General features: G+C 40.0%; 1 protein-coding gene across 13 annotated transcripts in view; it reads right to left on the bottom strand.

Moving 5' to 3' along the window:
• Window positions 1-17,688, bottom strand: part of stxbp5l (syntaxin binding protein 5L) — a 100,624-nt gene that overhangs the window by 43,735 nt on the left and 39,201 nt on the right. For all 13 annotated transcript variants that reach the window (XR_015102187.1, XM_086123089.1, XM_086123077.1 and 10 more), the window contains 4 exons: window positions 10,792-10,873; window positions 7,783-7,883; window positions 3,243-3,377; window positions 493-556 (listed from right to left, as the gene is read on the bottom strand). Coding sequence is in view for 12 of the 13 variants with exons in the window: in XM_086123089.1 (XP_085979215.1) it covers window positions 493-556; window positions 3,243-3,377; window positions 7,783-7,883; window positions 10,792-10,873 (382 nt within the window). In the remaining variant the exon portion in view is untranslated. The remainder of the gene's footprint in view (window positions 1-492; window positions 557-3,242; window positions 3,378-7,782; window positions 7,884-10,791; window positions 10,874-17,688) is intronic.

The raw sequence follows: 17,688 nt of genomic DNA, 5'->3' as shown, positions 1-17,688 counted from the left end.
CTCTCGTCACATAAAGACGACAGTGCTTTGCAAAAATCACAGGTGCCTGCATCGCGGCTTCAAATACAAAAAGATTCGATTTCCCTTGAATGCGGCATGCATGCAACACTTCGCCGGATGTCACTCAGAGCAACAAGAGGCGGCAGCTGTGAGCGTGTCTTGTTTTTATGTCTTCGCAGCTTGTCACGTTTGATTTTTTTCCAGTGGCTATGAAAACTATTGCGACAATCAATGCGCTTGTCAATGACCTCTTGCAGCTTTCGCCACCTGACACTTTTTGTACTGATTTGTCTTTGGGCTTGACTCTAAAACAACAAAACTCAAAAGATTTTGTCTTAAGCCTCCCGAGAACAATGTGTGAGTGGACGTGTGCGTGTGCGTGCATGTGAGATGGCAGGGGAAAGGTATTACCGCGTTATCGTTAGATCAGTTGAGATCCGTCACATATAACGTCAAAATAAAGGTGTTACTTCATTTTATCTTCCGCCTCACCTTGCCTTCATCCTTTGGGCTGTCACTCAAATGAACTACAGGTCCTGGATGTGTTTTCGTTGATCTGAAAAGAGAAAAAGAAAAAGAGCGACAGTGAAAAGAGGCACGCTAAAGGTTGCATATGCAATGATGGATTTCTGTTTCAGACAAGTTATATTCCATTTTGAGCTTTTGTGAAAGAAAAATATATTCTCACTCATTCTTCGATTATGCGGGTTGAATATTTATGAGACATGTACAGATGGCCTGACTAATCGAAGCTCCTCCCCGAACCTCAACCAAGTTTCTTGGCCTCAAGATGATGCGAAAGCAAAATCTCAATCTTAACCTAAGCACAAAAATAGCAAAACGGTGAGTTTTTCAGCAAACAGCGAAGAATACCCTGGAAAACTCACAAATCCGTGAATCTGGAAATGCACAACTGCAAATGTGTCAGGGTGCACTGTAGATAATCAAAATACAGTGGCGCCTTAAGATTCAAGCTTAATTCATTCCTTGACCAAGTTCGTAACTCAAAAACACTTATCTCACCCTCCCCATTTTAATGAATGAAAGTCCTATTAATCCGTTCCAGCCTCTCTCCATAAAAAACATTTTAACGTGCTTTTCATAAGAAAAATAGCACTCTATAAGATTGTACTTTTGTACAAACACAATATATAAAGACATACAATGCATCATGATGAATTCCTTTCAGCTCCGTTGTGTGTGATATGGCCAGTCGGGGGCAGTATAATGCAGTCATGCAGACACCAATACGGAAGAGTTTTACCACTACTATAAGTGATTCGGCAAGATGCAGTAATATTCAATGAGTCACTGCAGCTTATGTTCAAATATCCGTTGCTTAAAACGGCACATAGATGCTATTCATTAGCTGATCTATGGGACTTCCCTTCATGTGTTAGCAGTAAGCAAGCTGAACTAGGCCTGTTTAGGTATGTTTGCTGTTGATAGGTCATAATACACAGAGGCACGACAATCTCATTGCTATGGTAGTTGAAACAACATATGTGTTATTATTTGAGAATTGCATAATCCCCAGACAATGGAGTTTGACGGTGAGAAAATATTTACACCACAGGGACACGGACAGCTTTCACTCTTTGAAGGCCAGTGTGCAAATTAGATTGCCGTGTCCTGAATGCATTTCCTTATGTATTTATTTAACCAACAAAGCAAAATCCATGTAGAGAGATGAGAATCTATAACTGTTCTCAACACTTTTATTAACTGTAGGAATTGCACCAGTCATGACCTCGTAAAATAATGGCTGTAGTGTACATGCCAAAACACAATAATAATCAGCCTATATGGAAGAATTTACTTTAGTTGAATTGTACTGTGCTGGTTACAAATTTTGCTGTTCTGAAAGTGTTGAATGATTGATGCACCATAGCATCGCAGTCTACGCTTGTCCAACAAATCCACCTCGGTGATACCTATGCGTCGATTGTCATTGAGTATGTGACACAGACTTTTACAATCTGTTTTGAACCCTGCAGCATTGTTAGTGCGATAAGTGTGAGAAGTCCTCTGCAGTTCTCGCAGGGAAACTTAAACAATAAGTGACAACCGACAAAAAAAAAGCAGCAAGTGTTTGTATTGATATTCTGAGGTAAATGTTACGTCCCGGTTGGTGGACTCATTGAGTTCTTCCCTGAGCACATTTGGGAGGTTTTTTAATCCATATTCAATTCAAACAATAGGACTGCAGTGCTATATTAATATGGATTTTTAACTACATTAACAATTGATGCACCTTAGAAGGTTTTGTCCTGCAGGGGAGGCAGGAATGTAGAGAATCAATCAAACGTATTACATATTTCAGAATGTAACTAAATTGTGAATACTGCTTGAATCGACACGACCTTCATTCGCATATTCTGAGAACCCACAGATGTTTTTTTTTTAAACGATGTCTTCTCTATTGACTCCCAAACGTAAACTTGGCATCTGAGACCTTTCTGTGAGAGTCTTCCCACCCACCCACACACCCACACACACACGCGCGTACAGTGTTGATGACTGTAGTTTGGGATGTCACAAGAGAACAAGATGGCTCGGCGTGGAAGTGGCGAGTGACTGACATGGTAGCAAGGCGCTTGTCAGCGTAACACCAGAGAGTGTGACGTGGGTGGGTGACATTTGGGGGGGAAAAAAGTGTTATCAGACGCATGAAAGCCAAAGTGGTGCAATTGATGTTGATATAAGATGCCAATCTACATTGGCTGCAACAAAAACGACATCTTGACAAATCTGCAAGACGTTTATTCAGCTTGAAACCTCATGTCGTTACTTTTCATGACTATCATTGCAGTATCGTCTTCAAAGCATGCTTTCTAGGCTCATGCTTGCGTGATGTCAATCATTAAAAACTAAGATCAAAGTACAATTGAACTTTCGTATGTATGAAATACAATACATGGTTGTTAGGTACTCCCTGACATTTGGGTTCTAAAATGTCAATACTTCCTCATTTTACTCTACAAGACATTTGTGAGAAATGTCTCACTCAGCGTGAGGCCACGGTGACTCTGACCTACAAGTGATTTCCGGAATATCTCTATGATGAAAGTCTAATCGAGTAAAACATTTTTTTTTTTCCGTTGATGACTACACTGGCCAAGTACATCAGCAACATCACATGATTATCCCTTCATCTGGACATGCTATGTTCCACGTAGCCGGTAAATGTATCTTCCACCGGTGACATCAGCGACATCTGATTCAGAGATTTCATGACTCACAATTCGATGGCTTTGTTCCACATGATGACGTATCCAGACAAAATGAAGGACTCGATGTTGACGATGTGTGTGTTCCCGCGCTCTGTCCCCACGTAAAGCCATTTACTCTGAAAGGGAAGGTGGCAAAATGTGATCCTGGAGAACAAGAAAGAAAATGAGGAGAAAAGAGGTTAGAATATGCATAAATGTGTGTGTGTGTGTGTGTTTACAGTTTGACTTGAATCAGCCACTAGTGGCTTTGCATAAGTGGCATACATTTGCAGTCTGGATGCCGAAGGGTGAAACATCTTCTTCCAATGAAGTTATTCCACAATTGTCGATTTAAAAAAAAAAATAATAATAAAAATTCAAGAAATTGGTAACACAGATCTCTTCGTCACATTGCCAAACTCTGCCCCTGTCGTCATGGTAACAAGAGCACAACTTAACATTTGCATGAGCCAGAACACCCCCCCCCCCCCCCATGCTAATTTTTGAACCGGAGTGTAACAAGTCACAGGTTAACACGTATGTGAACTGATTTAAATTGTGGGGGGGATTGCAAAGTCTGTCTCCTTCAATGTCATCCAAAGAACAATATGAGCTGATGTACACTGAATTATTGTACTTTATGAGTCGTCAAGAAGTTGTATACTCTTTACTGCTCACAACAGTGTGGGAGCTGTGGAGGAGGGTGGGGTGTGTGACTTGTGCGGTCTCTCAGGATTGCCATAATAGGCTGTGATGTATTAGAGTCATTATTGCAGAGTCAACAAAATGTCTTTCTTCTCAATTGCAGCTTTTGGTCACATTCAGATGTCATTTGTCAGGCGCTTTCAACAGTAAATGTGGCTGTATTGTTATCACTGGCGACACATACGTTAACAGTCACCAAAAGCAGAATAAACATGTCCACTAAATGGGAGATGTCAAAACTTCTGCTGACTGAGATCCAGAAAAGAAGTGACGCGGAATTTAAAACTAAACAGCGGTAATAATAATAATAATAGTAAGATATCCTTTATTTGTCCCACACTGGGGAAATTTACAGTCTACAGCAGCAAAATTGGGGGGTAGAAAGAAGAAAAACAAAGTATGCACGTCATATCACAACCGTACCAACATTACTGAAATGAGGTTGAAGAATTGCCCCTATCCAAGGCAGCCACGCCAGGACTCATTCACTGACTTCATGTGCTAACTCACCCTGAAATTTTCATTTAATACTTGGCAGGTATGCTCTGCGTCTTTTTCTCCTCAGTATGCGGTGCCTATCCGAAGGGTATCATTGCCACTCAGCTGTTTTTACGACCAAGTACGCTTCTTCCTAATAAAAAAAATTCCAAACCTGAATAAATAGTTATTTTCCAAGAGTGATTAGGCACCGTTGATGGAAAAGAAACCTGAATGCTTTTCATTTAATTAATGCCCTGCATCACATACAGTATTCTCCCTGTTATGCAGCATAACTTGAAGTATAAAATCAAGTTGGCGGAGCAACTATAATCACAGCATGGCACTGTCAGACCTAGTTTTCCATTGGAACTGCCTTACCATATGCATTTTTTTTATTGATTTCCAGATCCAGCAACAAGCGGCTGTGTAAACGTATGACATCACCACGAAAAAGGCCTGTCCAAAGGGGCTGCAAATGCATTTGCAAATTTTCCCTCCATAGCAAGCAAAGTCAGTTAAAGTCCTGCTTTTGGATGTCTCTCAAATATTATCCGGAGTGATTAATTTGTGGCGAGGTGTTCTGGCCACAGTAAAAGTTTCGGTCCATTGTAAAAATCATTCACGTTAAACCTGTTCAATATTCATAATCCTTGCATGTGGTCAACACCGAGTTGGTCTGAGCCACGGACTCCGTAATTGTGACGTGAAACAGAATGGTAGCTAATCTGGAAGCTCCCTGAAGCATGGACACAAATAGGGGAAAGAAATGGTCATGTCGAATTAGTCATCCACCATAACAAAAGTGACAAGTCCAAGACTTGTGACTGCAATGTCGTTACGATATATAAGCTAAGAGTTTGTTTTTTTGATTTCTTCTTCTACTACGAGGCTTTCTTCGCCTTTGTCTTTTTCGGCATGCAGTCATGATGCACTGCTGTAGCAGCAGTCTCTCAGGCTGTCTCTCATCACAGACTCTTTCTTTTGGGGAGACTTGCAATTAGCAGTGTGGATGTGGTTGTGCGTGGCTTACTGAATTGGTCAGCAGAAAGAAGGGAAAAAAAACCTCGACATGTAGGGTCTTTCACCTTTTAAAAATCAATAAAGATGTCAAAAAAAAACCAACAACAACAATCAGTATGTGTGTGTTCCACTTAAGTCGTCCAGCAGGAGCCATGACTTTTGTCGCTATCTGACCACTGTGTGGTCATCTGAGAAGTCGACCGCTGAAGCACTGCACGCAACACAACTGCTTGATAAAATACATGAGTGCGTCATCATTAGGCATACACACACAAAAAAAAGATGTTCTTTCAGTTGCGCACAGAAGCGTGTCCAAGGTTTCAATAACGTCCAATTATATAATGATGTGAAATTACTCGGGAGTGACAGCCACATGAAAGTGAGTGACAGCGATCACAATACAATTGTCTCCACCGTCTCCAGTGATTCATGCGTTATTCGGAGGGGAGACTCAGAGTGAGGGCGTTCGCTTCTGTAGGTTGAGCCTGGAGACACAGAGTTAAATAGTAAGTTACCACCTTTGAAGTATGACTCACGATGCTCCTTTTTTTTTTTCTATTGTCTTTGAACATGATTCACTGCTCGACTGCTGAGAGCTGCAAAGGCCTCCTACCACATTGCACCCAAAAGGCACGTATAGAATGTTGTTCAGAGATCAAAACACAATTGCAAACCTCCTCTGTGTGTTTGTGTGGGAATATGCAAGGCGCAGATTGGATGTGTAGCGAAGATTTCAGAATAGACCATCTTATTCAGAGGATTTATAACAATGAGTCGTGAAAACATCACGTTCCTATTAAAAAATATACATATTATGTAGCTCCTGATGCACAAGTCTCGAGACACACATCTTTATTGCTTTTTTTCTTTTTTTGGAGGGAGGGTGAGGGGGGCCGGGGGGGATCTTCAGAAATTGGGAGGCATGGAGAGGTGGCACAGTTGAGGGGCACCATGTTTGAATCTTGGCCCTCCTGCGTGGCGTTTGGTTATTCGCCCTGCGCTTGTATGCGATAAGAAATTTCATCTATGCTGCATGTCATATTTGACAATAAAGATGACCTTGACCTTGACCTCGACCTTGGCCAGCTTCCTCCCACATTCCCAAAACATGCATATTTTTTCCAATTGTCTGTAGATGTAAATGCGAGTGGGAATGCTTGTTCGTCTACACATACGTGCCTGTGGTGTAATACACAGAACGGTGTTACATAACGGATACAAAAAAGGTAACTGTATACTGTGACAGATACGGGAAAAAAAACACGTAATCAGATTATGTGTACGCGTTGTAAGGATTGGATTATTTTGCAGGAATACAATGTTAATACATTTTATGATTGTCATATATCTTATCCTGGTAAGCGGGAGAGAAAACGGATAGAACGGTGCTTCAAAGACCAGAGGCTCTGTGAAAACAGTTGAAGAACCTACTGCCTCTTCTCATCCAGTCATTTCGTTTTCTTGTAACCCCTTCAGCTCTCACTGTGCTTCTCGTTGGCACTCTCTGGTCAAGGTTGATGCATGTTCATCCACTAAGCTTTTTTCCTTGTCACGGTTGCCAAGTGCTTGCTCTTAGTGCAGTGTGGAGAAGTAGCCATTCATCATCTGTGCCACTATTGCATTCTTTGGGGTTGCAGGGAGTCAGAGACTATCACTGCTGACATCGAATGGGAGGTGGGGTCACCCTGGACAGCTCATTAGTCCTTCACAGGTTACCTCGCCTCTCGTCCAATGTCAGCGAGGACAGGCGTCACGTGGCTCAACGCAAGATAAGTCGGGGGAGACAACGGGTAAATGGATGCTTGAACACCTTGTTAGAGTTTAGCTTTAGAAATCACATTCGAGTTTATATAATTCGACCTTCATTCAGTTGGAAAATAACCATGTTGATTCAACAGTCTTCTTGAGTTGCTGTTCAGCAAAATAAATAAGTCAAGCAATCAATCTTCAGTTTGAACAAGCAGGAGTCGTGTTGTGAAATGTGTTTGAGGCGGAGAGGATTGCACCATTGTAAACCACCTGAGGCATCTGAGCCATTATTTTTCTGCTTTTTCCTTCGGAGTTTACTTTTTCTTAGCGCTGACCCTGTTTTCAAATTCAATATTGCTACATAAAAGCCATTGTTTACCATTAAAGTTTGTTGATAGTGAAAAAATGCAAAGCTGCTGCTTCTCAGCATCCCACAGAGAGATATTTTGTGGGGAGGAGGGACTTTCAACAGAATTGTTATTGAACTATTATGTGAAATTTGATCCATTTTAAAGTAAATGTGAGTTATGTTCCATCCATCATCCATTTGTCCTCATTAGGGTTGCGGGTTAGCTGGAGCCTATCACAACTTGTGTGTCTAAGGAGAGGTGCTCACCTTTCTCTGTTGAACTTGAGTGAATGCAGGATAGCCGGTCGCCTCTGACGAAGATTCCACAGGTGTAACGTGTCATCTGCGCAGGCTGTGACTAATGCACCCTGTTAGTAAGGCAATTTAAAAAACAAAAATTAAAAACTTGAGCAAATAATCAAGTAAAGAAGAATTCTGGAATATAATTTCTCTCAGTACCTTTTCACACGTGCTGTGTCAGTAAAAAACCAACAAACAACCACCCCCCCCCCCCCACAAGATTTAAAAGGTTGAAAGTTTAAAAAAAGTGAAACATTAACTCGCACTGTATGATTAGAGAAGGGGGAATAAGCATAGTAGAGCCTTAAGATATTCCATCAATATATTTTCCATGACCAAGTTTGTGTAACAAATCACCTTTCACCATTGAAATAAATGGAAACACCATTAATGCATTGCAGCCTCCCTCAAAAACACAACAAATGTATTTGTAATCTGTTTTTACTGAGAAAATTAGCTCTCTGTAATTGTACTTTATAAAATCACAAAGTAATGACATAATTCAATGGAACGTAAAGACTTGAACAGTGCTTCATGATTAATTCACTGCGGCTCCTTCTGTGTGTTTGTGACTTGACCACTGCAAGGCAGTATAGTACAGTCATGCAGATACATGTTGAAAAGTTTCACTTGACTATTTTATGTCACTCAGATAATCTGCAGTAATATTAGTCCTTTTTTTCCAGAGGATAAAGAAAATTTGCCTGTATGTATTGTTATACTGTCTGTCTACATGTGTTGCTTCACATTTATGGTCAAATATATGTTTCTTATTTCTTGTGATGTGAGGCAAATAAAGTTTTTATTATCTTATCTTAAAGCATTCAAATACAGCCAAATAGATCTTATTTGTTAGCCCGTCTATGGCATTTCCCATTATGTGTTACCAGACTCAAAAGCAAAGTTATATGGCTGTTTTCAATACACAACGTGTACTTATCTTTGTTTTATATTTAGTTGGACAATAAACACCAACAGAGTGGTACGAAACAGACTGAAGCCTCTTTTTCGCTCACAAGTCCAAAGGAATTGCTAAATGACGGCTCGTATCTTGAAAAACTCGCAGGTCAGGTTTTTTATATCACACTTGTTCAGGGTTGCAGGACAACAGAAACCAAAGATGTTATCAAAAACTAAAGCAAAAACTAATAATAATAATTCGTAAAACGTAACCTGCTCAACCCTTGTTCAAGGCATAACAGATTGTATTTACAGTGAAACTCCCACGGTGAACCTCTTCGAAGGCTTATAAGACTGGAGCCCAAGGAAGAATTAGTATTAGATTAAAAATGTAATCTCGGTATTAAAACGTGTAAAGCAGCTTTTTCCTCTTATTAATTTTGGTTTTATATTATCAGCTCACTGGCCACAGGCCACCGCATTCTTCACATGAATAATCTACATAATCTTCAACTCATTTAAAAAAAAATGCTTTTATTTTAGTGGAGCTGCATCTTTAAGAAAAACTTTTTTTTCCTCTTTTAGTAGATTTAAAGATTTTTGGATATATGTTTCGGGAGAAGGACAACAGCAAAAAGAAATGAAATGAGTGACAAAAAGTGGCAAAAAAAAACAAGTAAATGACACTAATCAGGAATAGATTACACAACAAATGACAAACTAATATTTTTTTGCCCAAATAAAATGTGCTTTCCAGGGAACCATTCTGCACTCGTGCCAGATCGTCTATGTGCCACAAATTGTTTTGTACATCATCATCCAAGCAGTGATTTGAATGAAAGAGGTGGCTGCTGAGAAAAATGAAGGTGCCATACGCATTTACATGTATCTATTATAACAAGATGAATGAAAACAAGACGCAGATTTATTGATAAACTACAAAATCAGTTTCTCTGATAATCCGAAGGCCTTGTGCAGCTTCATCCAAGTGATACAAGTGTTCATGACCCAAAGTCCTGTTACAAACATGCAAATGAAACTGACCTGTGGTGACCGGAGGTACAACAAACACATTATGAATTATGAATTGGACACAACCCTCATTATTCCTCAATGAACTGCAGTCTTTTTAATTACCGGTAAGCCTTTTATGAAAAGCATTTTGTGTTATTATTTGAGATATCTTTTGAAACATATGTTGTTAACAGTGCAGTAAACGAGAAAGTAAATAACGTACACCTGATTACACCGCGCAGTCATTTGACTACCAGCCTTTCTCTTTTCACTGTATTATTCATTTGGCGAAATAATACATTCAAAGCAGCCAAACAAACAACATAATTAGTCTAATAATATCCTGCACAACACAACCTCTGATCATAATTGCTATTCTGCCTAATGTTTCAGCTCATAGACGAGAGAGAGCCGCGGCGGCGCGAGAGTTGAATTCATTTATGGATGATTGACAACCTGTTTGTGTGACGCAGTGAAGGTTCGTGCTGCTATTCGACAGTGCCTTTTAAAAGTGGCCAATTTGCGCTAATCGATTAAGTCAATCTATCAAACTGAATGTCAAGAGGAAACTCTGAGAAAGCAAAGCATGAGCAGGGCAGCCGCAGCCCACACACTTGAATGCAAGAGCGGGGCATTGACAAACATCAACGATGAGGTGAACACCTGCGTTAATCATATGGTCAACAATAATTCTATTGATCTCATCTTAAAGCTAACCACATTTGGATAACTGCTCCCGACAGTCTTGTTTTATTTTACTCAAACAACAATATTGCTACACATGTCTTTATAAAACACAATTGAATAACTGTGTACATTAATAAACATGACCCAATGGAGCAAATTGTGACTAGTTTTATACAATTTCATGTAAAAATAAATATTCAGACGCGTTTATATACAGATTGGACAAAAGTATTGATACACCCATTCATTATCCGACCAAGATATTTTTTTTAGGAATAGTTTGACCTCATCGTCCATATTTAATTGAAACTCCACCCAAACCATCCAGAAATAATAGACAGGTGTCTTGATGCTTTGACAAAGTAGTTCTCTTACCTCATTGATAAGGAACTGAAGTTGAAGAACGGCTGCACAGCTCTCGTGCTGACAAAAGCAGTCAACCCCGGGCCGTCCCAGTCTGATGACATCACACAGTCAAGGAATTATAGTAATATTCAGAAAAGTCAATATTACACATGTTTCAATGCTTATTTACCATTAAAAAGCTGGTTTTACAGCATGTGTGCTCAGGTATCTTAAAACAGAGTGAAACAAAATGCCAAATAAACCTCGCATCAGGAGAAAACATTGGTGTACAATTGTCGAGGTCTGGGGCGCATATCTGCCTTGTCACATATTTTAGGAGGCCCAAAGTTAAATACAACTGAACCGGAGAGCATGTAGGTTCACATAAATTGTGTTAATTGTTTTTCCCCTGAGGCCTATTGATGTGAAATTCCACCAACGGGAACTCTAACGAGGAGTGTCGTCGAGGTCAATTGCCATCAACGTGAATGGGTGAAAAAAAGCAGGAGATGGCAGCATTGAATCCGTTTTGGCTGAGATAACTGTGTGTTATAACAATGTTAAAGCTCCTACAACTTGGCGGACACGCTGAAATGTGACCCAAGCGGCTTATGATTGATCAAAGCGTTGCTCGCATTAAATCTACTTCAAAGAGTGTCAGAAAAGAGAGAAAAGATTGCTGAAGTTATTTAAATTTAGAAGTAGAAACAATGACGTAATGTATGTACACACACACACACACACACTACTAAATACTACTACTACTACTGCTAAATAGCGTACGATTAGTCTGTAAAGTTCATCACATATAAATGTGTTACGTTCAATGTAAATACATTATGTTGCCATCAAGATTTTCTGTTGCCGTTGGTATTTTATTGAAGAAATGGACTGTTCGGATGTTTGGATTGTCACTACAATAACAACAACAAAAAGATTTTAAAACAATTTGGTTTGCAATAAAAACAAGTTTCACAGCCCTGAATAAGTATCTCTGATGTTTCGTTTTCTTTAACAGTGGTAGCAGCACCGAAAGCTACATCTTGCATGTTTTGCATGTGTCTAAAGGACGACTGGAGAAGGTTATAAATGCACATTGATGTTTGATGATTACTCCTCTCCTCCCACCTCAGGGCACTCGCGTTAGCGGTGAAGCATCCGTGCAAGCAAGGCCAGGAAGGAACAATAGCAGTACCATACAGTCCCCCGCTGGCTGTCTCTCTGATTCATGTCAACAGTGTTCAGTTTGCAAAGCTCATTCAAATTAATTTCACGTGTTCATGCTCTGAAAAAAAGGGGGTTCTGATATGTTGATAAGGAGGAGGGACTGAACAGAAATCAAAATGTCGATCAGTGTCATACAAACGTTCACTGCTTTGCATTAAAATGATCCTTTTATCAGATTTGTGACTCCAACAAACATTGACAGTATTATAACTATTGTACGGGCTAAGCTGCACGTAACTTTGCTGATGATACGATTATAGCCAACTCCAGCATAATACCTTTTGTTGCGGTAATCTGCAGAGTAACCTGCAACCTTTCTTGAGTTCTTAACCCTGTATTGTATTTACCCATGTGAATTCTATTATGTCAGTGCCGCAGAGTATGGCGCCCTCCACAATACAAATATTCAACGTAGGTTTGACTTTTGCACTTGATTCGAAGTAATGACTGAAAACAGGCGAGGTGAAACCTACGTAGCCATGCACTTGTTTCCAATCATTCCTTAATTAAAAAAACAAAACAACAACAACAAATACCAACTCCACCAAGGATTAACTATTGAGATGTCTATTTTAATTTGTAATTAGGGCTGGGCAATGATTAAATATATTAATATATTGCGATAGGCAAATGATCAATATCAATAGAAATATTAATCTTCTGGATCCTTATTTTGAAGAGTAAAAAATGTATATTATACAATATATTTCAATATCAAATGAGATAAAATACTTCCTGATACACTTCAACCATAATGCCCAGCCCTACTTGCAATCTATTAAAAATGTTGAGCTGTGTATTTATTTCTTTGTCTGACCACACTGTCCGTTTCTGCAATCAATGCATGCACTCTGATGAGGAAAAGGCAAACAATGGCAATGCACATAACCTTTTTGAGAGCCAGACATAAAAGCAAAATATAAGGACCTCTTTTCTGCTAAAGCTGCTACTAGAACACAAATGCCAAAATAATAATAATAATAATAATAATACAACTCAGCAGGACAAATCTTAACGTGTGGTACTGTACAGAGAAGAGGACATTTGAGTGGGGCTGATACGTTAAAAAAAAACACAACTAAGTGAACTAAAAAAAAAACACAAAATAAATACCATCCTAAAAAACTGAAAAAAGAAGACAAAAGTGAGGAACAAAGGGGTTTGGTTTGTGCGTGCGTGCACGTTATAAGGCTATATTATAGTTTATGCAGAATGATGTGAGATTTAAATGATGTCTGGGACAGATTGGACAAAACCATCTGGACTCAGACAAAAAAGAAAATAAATTCATCTACAAACACCAAATAAAACAATTTCTCTCGCCTGTGGACTTAGCAGTGTGGACTTTTTGTTTTAAATGAAAATATTGTACCCATAAATTACAAAATTGTGATTGAGAAGAATGAGAAACACAAACTTTGATTAAAACACATAAATGCTTAGCTGTCTGACTCTATAGTTATAAGTTACTGATTAGTGGTCCATTAAAAAAAAAAGTGTTGAAAATAAAATACATATGCAGGTTTTACATGCTACAGCATAAGCATGACTTTTACAGATGGAGGGATGGCTGGTTTGCCTTTCCTTCTTCCTCCAAGGTGAAACTGCTGCTCTCACCTCACTTGGCGTGAAGTTAACCCACAGCATCATGCAAACAGCTCAGGGCAAAGTGATTGTGTAACATTTATGAGCTGCAATCACATATCCGTTCTGTTATTTTAAGAACAAAATGTGTAAAGCTGTAATGAATAGCTTCAGTAAATAATCAAGGGGCGTTGCAGGCTATGGAACAGAGGTTTTAACCCGTTAGTGTAACAACATTGGGAGGGAGGATGGAAAAAAAAGAAGGATCAAAAAGCACATTTAGAGAAACATCCTGACGCTTTGACAGCGGGGAGGGGGAAAAAAACAAAACAAAAAGGTCCCACGATTTAAAATGCAGCTTCATCGAGGCCAAACAATCCAAATTTGAATGAGGAAACCTTGATAAATACCAACATCCTGCATTTGCCTGAATTCTGATGAATCATATCTCAATGATTTTGAGTGAAACTCTGTGTCTTTAGGGCTCAGCTCAACTGCCTCAAAGTTAAGGGGTCAATGGTTCAATTCTCATCTCCTGACTTGAATTTGCATATTCTCCCTGTGCATGTGTGGCTTTTCTCAATGTACTTCAGCTTCATCCCTCATTCCCAAAACCTACAGGGTTGCTGAAAAGGTCTGGGGAAACATTCGCCGGTCCTCTAATGCTCATATTATTTTCAGTTTTACTATTTTATGGATTCCAGAAAGATCCACACATGGCTGAAAAAAATGTTTTTCTGCCAGATGCAGAAGATTTGTCTGACACTGTCTTAGCCACACGCAGGCAGGAGCGCAGTATAACCTCAACAATGTCTTGTTGTCTTTCATTGTGTGACTGCGCAAATGTGCAAGAGTGCAGATAGATAAGGCAGGTCAAGCAAGGAGAAAAGGTCACAGAGACACGTCAACATGTAATTTAAGTGTGAGCCAAAGAGGGCTAGCATATCACTGTTTCATTAAAGAATGAAATGTCCATAGGGGTGAATGTAAATGGCTTTTTGTGGACTTGTACTTTGTATATGTGCCCTGCTATTGCTGAGGACCAGTCTAAAGTCAGCTGGGATGATACTTTTGATCCCCCAAACTATAATTTCAGGAGCTAAACCTATAGTAGTGTAGAGGTGCACTTCGGTGCGGACAGCATGGATTTAATTCCCACTCAGTGACGGCGTTAATATGAGTGTGAATGGTTGTCCGTCTCTATATGTGCCCTGTGACTGACTGGCGAGTCAAAGTTTCGCGCCAAGGGAGTGTGATGCTAGGACCAGAGCTGGGAATGTAAGAAAAGACTGCAGGAGAGGAAGTATGGTGAACAGAATGCCTTCGAGAAAACCTGCTAGCTGGGTTGGAGCTCAGCCCTCGGGCGTGAAAGGCAAGCAAAGATGCTTTTTGTGCTGCATGGATTGCCACAGCTCAGAGGCATCAGTTGCACTCACGCTTATTGCAAAAGAAGGGGCAACTTAACAAAGAGTGTTGAGAGAAGGAAGAGTCAACACAGCAGCAAGACTTCAACTTAACCTTGAGAGAGTCCTGAAGATAAAGCAGAATATTTTTTTGGTTGTTGTTTATGTTGGTTAAGATTCTTGTTAACGCCTGTGTGGCAGAGTTAAGACTGGCTGAGCTCAGCGTGACCTCCTGACATTCCTTTTTTGTAAAAAATGCAACTAAATTCTCAGGAGAGCGTGTTCGATAGATTAATATCATTTGCAACGGGAACTCAGAAGCTTTCTTTAAGATGAATCACTCAGTCGCGTGTTGTCTATGGACTGGCTAGAATGACCATCACTGATTTCAGTCACTTAAAGGCAGTGTACTGTACGTGTGCGATTTAACTGCCTAAATGGGAGTGGACGGAAACAGATTTAAATCATCAGTCTGTGACAGTGTGCCTCACTCTCCCCCTGGCAGACCACTCTTAGCGCACATCACATTCAAATTCACATCACACTCGGGGCCACATCAAAACAACCGAGACACTGTCAGAACACAACGCTGATGTGAAGGTGAACCGCCTACATCCATACACGAGATAAACACAGCATTGCTGGCACATAACTACATAGGGATTGACTGGAGACATGCCACAGATAAATAATTTATTTCGGTTGAATTACGGTCACCTCTCCCGTGAAAACAAAACGATTGACATCAAAATAAATGCCAAATTCTCTCCACCGTATTTCAAACATGGAACTGTTGCTAACCCTGTAATGCCTGACCCATCAAGGAATAACCAGAAAAATCCGATTTTTGGGAACTGAGATGTTCATTAACCCTTATAACAAAATCCACAAAAATATTTTTGCCATATCATGTTGTTTTAGATATTTGTCATATCACATTTATAAGCATTATGCAGATTACATCTGAAAATGATAATTTGGGGAAAATCATATTTTAAACCTGCAGTATCAAATTTGATGATTTAATGTAATATCAAGAATGAGTTACATTATGAAAATCCACGTATCAAATATGATACAAATGGCATTATAGGGTGAACATTGTCAAAAAGCATCTCTTCTGATTGGCAGTGTAATGACGAACTTGTCTTGGAACCGAGTCATCATTTTTAAATTTGTCACGTTTGTTACACGAAGACCTGCAAGCTGCAAGTGTCATTTTATCATGAGGTCATGTTATTGGTCCGACAACGTAATATCAACCACATACAATATTATGACTGGCTTAGCTGGTGGACGTATGGCAAACATATAGAGACCAAGAAGCAAATAATGAGGTTCAGTAAATTAGATTTCCTCCAGTGAGTGAGCCAGAAGCAAAGAGGCAACTCCCCGTGACCTGAATTGAATTATTGGGTGGCATAGTTTGTCCCTGTTTGTTCAAAATGTTTACACGGGCCTATGTCCCTGCCAGAAAGAAAACCATCCTTAATTGTAGAGTCAATTAGTCACCACTGTTATTACAGTAAACAAACAAGTCTTTCATTTTCAAATGCTGTATGCAGGTGCAGGAGAGCAGGAAAGGCAGTGGGAACATTTGACATCGACCTTTTTAATTATCAAACCCATGAAAACATTCATCTAGAACCAGGTTGTCAAGTACTTGAGCATCTGAAGTCAAGTTAACGTGCTCTTACCTCCGAATTTGCAACCTCATAAACACTAACAGAGCCTTTCTATCCTGATTAGCACAGTTGATTACGCAATCGCATTGATTTTTGTACCAGTCGAATATTTAAACAACGGCACGAAGCCAATGTTCTGCCTTTGTGTCCAAGCCATCTGGCCACTCAGTTATATTCTGTGCATCTGCTTTATTCTGAGTGCCTGTCAATGAATCATTGTCTCCCTCCAACAAGGCCTCTGCTCTGCGCTGTCACCCGACAATTTCCTGCCATCACGGCATTACTCACTTCACTATGCGATTCCAAGGGTCAGCTTCTGTATTTGTAACTTTGCTTGAAAAAAAATAACCAAATGTCTGTACATTCTCAGTCAGTCTGGGCATGCCAATCTGCAAGTGTTGAAGTTGTTGCGCCTTTAATCAAAAGGTCCTCTGTTTTGATTCGATAAGCAAACAACACACAAATATTCTGATCCACTGTAATAAACTCCTTGAGTGACTTATTTTTGAACACACATTTGCAGTACAGCCAATATCTGCAATGCATAATCATCTGCTGCAATCAGTGTTGAGTGGGTATCACAGGTTGCATGTGGGCCATTTGAACACACGATACACACGGTTCATTTTGTATGTTCTTCCCGTGCCACCGTGGGTTTTCCCTGGGTACTCCGTTTTCCTCCCAAATTCCAAAAAAATACATGGCAAGTTAAGGGAACACTCTAAATTGTTCCTAGGAGTGAGTGTGAGCACGAATGGTTGTTTGTCTATGTGCACCCTGCAATTGGCTGGCAGCCACTTCGCGATGTAACCCACCTACTGCCCGATGATGGATGGCATAGGCTCCAGCACGCTTGCAACCCTTGTGAGGATACGCAGATTAGAAAATGGATGGATGGATGGATGATCTAAGGGCTGGCTGAGGCAGCCACAAGAAGGAGTCATCCCATATCACCTGTGACAAAAATCCTTTCAACTCTGGGTCATTTCGGTTCACTGCCGATTAGTCCTGGGCTCTGTCAAAGCACT

The sequence above is a fragment of the Hippocampus guttulatus genome, chromosome 11 (genome assembly GCF_054856545.1).
Source record: "Hippocampus guttulatus isolate MCC_2025c chromosome 11, RoL_Hgut_1.0, whole genome shotgun sequence".
Lineage (NCBI taxonomy): Eukaryota > Metazoa > Chordata > Actinopteri > Syngnathiformes > Syngnathidae > Hippocampus > Hippocampus guttulatus.
Note: the sequence above shows the minus strand (reverse complement) of the source record. Positions and strands in the feature narration are given on the sequence as shown.